The sequence below is a fragment of the Manihot esculenta genome, chromosome 7 (genome assembly GCF_001659605.2).
Source record: "Manihot esculenta cultivar AM560-2 chromosome 7, M.esculenta_v8, whole genome shotgun sequence".
NCBI classification, from domain to species: domain Eukaryota; kingdom Viridiplantae; phylum Streptophyta; class Magnoliopsida; order Malpighiales; family Euphorbiaceae; genus Manihot; species Manihot esculenta.
Genome location: NC_035167.2, coordinates 12978662 through 12984661, shown reverse-complemented (window position 1 = coordinate 12984661; position 6000 = coordinate 12978662). Strand labels below are relative to the sequence as shown.

General features: G+C 34.6%; 1 protein-coding gene across 8 annotated transcripts in view; it reads right to left on the bottom strand.

Annotated features, from left to right (window-relative positions):
* Positions 1-583: 583 nt before the first annotated feature.
* The window catches only part of LOC110619352 (DNA repair protein REV1), a 40742-nt gene continuing 35325 nt past the window's right edge, over positions 584-6000 (bottom strand). For 4 of the 8 annotated variants that reach the window (XM_043958005.1, XM_043958000.1, XM_043958006.1 and 1 more), the window contains 2 exons: positions 1714-2060; positions 584-1596 (listed from right to left, as the gene is read on the bottom strand). In XM_043958005.1, coding sequence (XP_043813940.1) covers positions 2010-2060 — 51 coding nt within the window. In that variant the 3' untranslated portion in view covers positions 584-1596; positions 1714-2009. The remainder of the gene's footprint in view (positions 1597-1713; positions 2061-6000) is intronic. The other 4 variants (XM_043958001.1, XM_043958002.1, XM_043958003.1 and 1 more) reach the window with 4 other exon arrangements.

Here is a 6000-nt window from a genome sequence, read left to right as displayed (position 1 = left end):
TCTAACAACTCTCTCTTTTAAATGATTGAATTGATAAATCATATATAAAGACTGGAATTTAATCAAACATTTTCTTTGCATTTCTCCTCTCTCCACACTTCTGAGTAAACCTGTACACGATCAGCCAAAGAATTTCCCCATAAACACGTCACAATGAAAACTAATTTTAGGAAGTTTTCCAATACCACCTACTCACAATCACAAAAGCTTTACTCATTAAGGAACATTCAAAAGTGGAAGAGGAAAAGCACCAAATTCCTTATACAAATGGAACATTCAAACTCCCATTCATTTTTTCCCTTCAATAATAGTTTCAACTTTGAATCTCGCAAGACATGAGAAGCAAACAAACTTAAAGGGCGTTTGTCTAAAACCTTATAAATTAATGCTTATAAACTAATTAAAACGTATAAGCATTTAAAAATTTAAATAATTATATATTTGATTAAAATGTTTATAAATAACTAATAAATAGTTGACATGTTTTATAATAAATATATTACATGTGAAGTTTTAAAATTAAATAAAAGCAATATAATAACTTATTTTGTTTAAACAACTTATAAATTTAATGCTTCTAAGTATTAAAATAAAAAGTTGAATCCTCTCATAAGATATTATAAACTAACGAGCCAACTTATTTTTAAAACTTATAAGCTGGTAGAGACACTTATTCAGCAAGGTCATGAATAAAATAGACTTTTGGTCCAAATCGATTTTCAAATCAGAGGAATCAGCAATGGTGTCTGATCCAAGGACTTGCGCATTATCTTCAATTGAAACATATCATATCTAATGCATATCAGAGGACTGCCGATCAGGACGGTGCCCATAATCAATTCCATCAGGTACTCAAAACTGCTTTTGATAGCCAACAATTAGGACTCTCCACTTAGCTTACCAATTCCAAGCGAACCATAGCACTGTAAATTCCAATCTGGCTTTTCAATTAACCAGTGATAACTGAGAGGTGTTTATGCCAAGACAACTGTTTTCAAGGCAAGGCTTTTTCCGAGCATTGCCATTGCCTATCAACCCAACAGAATGCACCACAGTTTTGACATTACTATTAGTTATTGTAACTATCATATGTATAGGCAATTTCCCGATGGAAATACAATGCCTATCTGGGATCCGCAGGTATCTTCCGACCTGTTTTATTCTCAAGCCAGGACAGTTGTACAAATATATTCCCCATTCTTGGATATATACTGCGTAAGAAGCAAACCTCAAATAGTTGATTGTCTGCATCATGTACAAAATCTTGAAAGATGCTTTTACTTTGCTAATCTCCTGAAAAACCAGTCTCATGTTCTAACCTGAAGTACAGAAGTCCATCTTCATTCCGAAACATGCAGAGGATCAAAAGGACCATTCCTCTTAAGGAATCAAGAACCATGGTAAACAAATTTGTTTGATACCAAATGTTACGAATAAAACTTCACATGTTAGAAAAAAAAAATGCAACATATTGTCCAAGGCGTTTTCTTTAAAGACGCACCTAAAGAATAAAGCTCGAGCTGGCACATTGCCTAAGCGCACTCCAGGGAGGCGACCTTCACAAGGCAATCTGAGATGTTGCGCCAGGTGCACCTTCTGCAGCCCCTCAGCCATTATAAGCCCACAGGAAAGGGGGAAAAAAAAAAGATAAATATATATACTTATATAAATATATCGCAGGGACAGGGTGAGCTAGGAAGGAGGGAAACTGACCTGGTTATCTGGGCTGTTGTGAGTGCCCCATGCCTCCACTCATACTATTCCTCATCTTGTCCAGTCCAGATACATATATGATTATTTTTCTCCTTTCCTTCTACCTCTCTCACCCCACCACTTGGGTTTTCTTTTCTTTGTTCAGCATTTCAGATGCTTCTTTTCTATATTTTCTTCATGCTCTTTCTTTTCCTTCAGCTGGCTGAGCTAATTCTTTCTTTTTCCTTCATAGCAGAATTTTGTTGAGACTTGAAAATATAAATATAATTGCGCAAAGAATCCCATCAAAAGAAGCACTACTCGTGTGAAATATGCAAACTTCCTCCATAATGTTCTCCAACAGATGCCTAAAGATTGAGCTCATAATGAAACAAGTTAGACATATAGCCATGTCTATGAAAAAACCCAATGCATGTGACATAAAGGCGACAAGCAATAAGTAACAACCTTAATTTCTTCATATGGAAAACTTAAAAACACCAGCAAGAACCTCCATGAGCTCAACCATAAATATGTGCAAGTCAAAAGAATGCCGATCATAACTACTCTAGTCCTATGGTCAATAAGTGTTGAGCATTAGATAGAAACTCAAAAATTAGTAACAAATAGAAGAATTTCTGTGATAGTATGTCATTTTGAAATTTGGAAGTACTAGTGTCCTGCGGAATGTGAAACACCGGCCAACAATATTGATAAAGGCAACCTCACAAACATATGATACAAATAAGGATATCCAATCTGTTAATTCTCACAAAAGCAAAAATTACTACTAATAGCATTATTACTAAATTATTCTCAAGCAATAAAAGTAAAACATTTGACAAGAAAATAATCATCTCCCTTAGCTTCATAATTTTACTCGTTAGCATTAAGATGCTACCTATATGTGTCATGAAAATAGAGAAGAGAAAGAAATGAATTATTGCTTAATTGTTCCCTCAAGCAATCAGTATGTAGAACATGCAGAACAAGCAAATAAGATCAAAAGAAACAAATTCTCAAGATAAAAGAAAAAGATCTCCTGAGAATTAATTCTCAAAATCTTTATTTAATTGTCAATAGTATCATAATAATAAAAGGTAAATAAAATACCTAGAAGATAAATTTGAAGTTTGTAGTAAAATAACTAGACCAATAACTACTAGGATTAAATATCCCAACACAACCAAATTTCATAAATAAAATAAGACAATAACTCCTAAACATAAATCCTGAATGATAAGACTCAAAACTTTCTAATTCTATAATGAGTACAATTCCTCAATATTCCAGATTGAATCAAATTCCAATACTCATCATTCTCCCCAGCTAGAGAAAACTCAACCTCAAATTTAAATTAAATTCCATCTAGTTTGAGAATATTTTTCTCAACTCAAATCCCCAAATATGTATTGGCTAAAAGGTAAATAAAGTACCTAGAAGACAAATTTGTAGTTTGTAGTAAAATAACTAGTCCGATAACTACTAGGATTAAAAATCCCAACACAACCAAATTTCATAAATAAAATAAGACAATAACTCCTAAACATAAATCCTGAATAATAAGACTCAAAACTTTCTAATTCTATAATGAGTACAATTCCTCAATATTCCAGACTGAATCAAATTCCAATACTCATCATTCTCCCCAGCTAGAGAAAACTCAACCTCGAATTCAAATGAAGTTCCATCTAGTTTGAGAATATTTTTCTCAACCCAAATCTCCTAATATGTATTGGCTCTGCATTAGCTAGCTTTGTATAGAAGACTATAAGAGAATATTACAATTAATATCTACAATTAATCCTATAACTTATGCATGATCCTATCCTCAATAATTTGTATAATTCTAGCCTAATATACATAATACTATCCCTTGATCTTAGCTAAGGATTTAATGGTATGTCCATCATTTGGTCATTTGAATTCACAAAGTTAGTAGTGATCTCTGTTGACTTAAATCTTTTTATCTAATAAAATGACAATATACCTTTGTATGTTTTATCCTTTATGGAAAAATCTAAATTTGAGGCAATATGCAATGCCGCTTCATTGTCATAAGTTAATATCAATTATTTGACATCACATCTCAACTCATGAAAGTTGCTTCAGTGAGATAAGTTAATAAAGCCAAGCCCATGGCTCAGTATTTAGTTTCTACATTTGATTTGGATAATATATCTTGTTTTTGGCATTTTTGAGATACTAAATAACGGACATTTAAAGGCAAGGAAAAAATAGTATATGTAACATAATTTTTACGTAATAACGTGGAAATATTAAAATTAATCTACAATTTATCTTATAATTTGTGCATAAATTATCCTTAATAATCTGCATAATCTTGTCCTAAAATACATAATACAATCCCCTCATTTTAGCTAATGATTGAACATGTGTGAATGTTGTGATGTATGTGTGAATTTTGTGATTATGATTTGTTATTAATCAAGCATCAAATATAATTTCTAATATCATTTGCATAGAAGGACAAAACGCACAAGGATGAATTCTCATATTATCAGGCAAAAGATTGAGTTGGATGTATTACTGCTAGTTTCATAAATTTAAAGAATGATGATAGAGTAAAGAGTGAGAGTTTTATCAAGGAGGCACAAGATAGAGAAAGACCGTTTGTATTGATCGGTTGAATAACTTCTCAAACGCAAATACAAATCAAGTTTCTCAAGAAGGAAGATGATGACTCCCTCTTAGACTGCCCTTACCATACAAAATAAAGAAAAGAAAAAATGACTGTAACCAATCCCAAGAGTAAGGCACTCTCCTCTGCAAAAGAAAGACCTTCTGCCCTCTCTAGAATAGAGAAAAAATGGACTGAGAAAAGATACCTGATTCTCTGCCCAATTCCTCCTTAAAAACTGGAGGGGAATCTACCCTTGTAACTAATCCCTGCCACTTGTCCTTACCCATTATTCCCAAAATCTGCCAGCTGTATGATTATCAATTGTGTGCACCCTATTTCTTCCTTCTCCTGAAATATACCTTAAAAATTTCTTGTTTTTGAGCCCTCAGCCTTATCATTACTTCCTTGTTAAGGATTAGTCTTGTCCTCAAGACTGAAGTAATGAAATTGTCCCCAGAAGTCTAATAAATTCATCAATGTAGCGTCTTCAATCCCCTTCCCCTTCCATTTCACCAAAACTTGTTCCATTGTTTGATTTTCCAATTGATCTTGCTTGTGTTGTAAAATAGTTTTGGGTTCCACCAAGAGTTCTTCATTCTCCTCCAGATGGTCAGGGATAGCTGCAATCACGGGATGGTTACCTACTACTCGTTTTAGTTGAGAAGCATGGAATACTGGATGTATACGTGATTCTTTTGGCAGATTAAGCTTGTAAGCTACAGATCCTACCCTTGCTAGAATGGTGAAAGGCCCAAAATATCTGGCCGATAACTTTGCGGATGCCCTTTTTGCCACTGATTGTTGCCTAAGTGGTTGCAATTTGAGAAAAACCGCATCCCCAACTTCAAATTTTAAGTCCCTACGATGCTTGTTGGCACTTTTACTCATAATCTGCTGAGCTCGACATAGGTTATACTTTAATAGCCTTATCATTTCATCCTTGTCTGCAACTTGCTGTGCTACCTCTTCTACTTTGGTTTCTCTTGGTAAGAACTGCTGAATAACAGGAGGTAATCTCCCATAAACAATCTCAAAAGGAGTCTTCCCCGCAGAAGATTGAAAATTGGTGTTGTACCAATATTCTGCCCAACACAACCATTTGGAACACCCTTTCGGCTGTTCCGAGGAAAAACATCGCAAATAAGTCTCAAGGCACCTGTTTATGACTTCTGTCTGGCCATTCTTTTGTGGATGGCATGCTGTACTAAATTTGAGTTGTGTTCCTTGCAACCTGAACATTTCCCCCAAAAAATTACTCAAAAATAGCGGATCCCTGTCACTCACAATGGTTCTTGGTAACCCATGTAGTCTTACTACTTCCTTTACAAATCTTTCAGCTACTGTCTTGGCGGTGTAAGGATGACAAAGTGGTATAAAATGGCTGAATTTAGATAAGCGATCAACAACCACAAAAATGCAATCAAACCCATTAGAGCATGGCAAACCTGTTATGAAGTCGATGGAGATGTCTTCCCATATTCTATTTAGTATTGGAAGGGGTTGCAAAAGTCTGGCCGGGTGTTGTGTATCGTATTTATGAGTTTGACAGACAAGGCAGGCTGCCACAAATTTCTTGACATCCCCCATCATGCCCTTCCAATAAAAATTTGAGGCCAGTCGTCGGTATGTCCTAGAGGCACCTGAGTGTCCTCCTTGACTAGCAG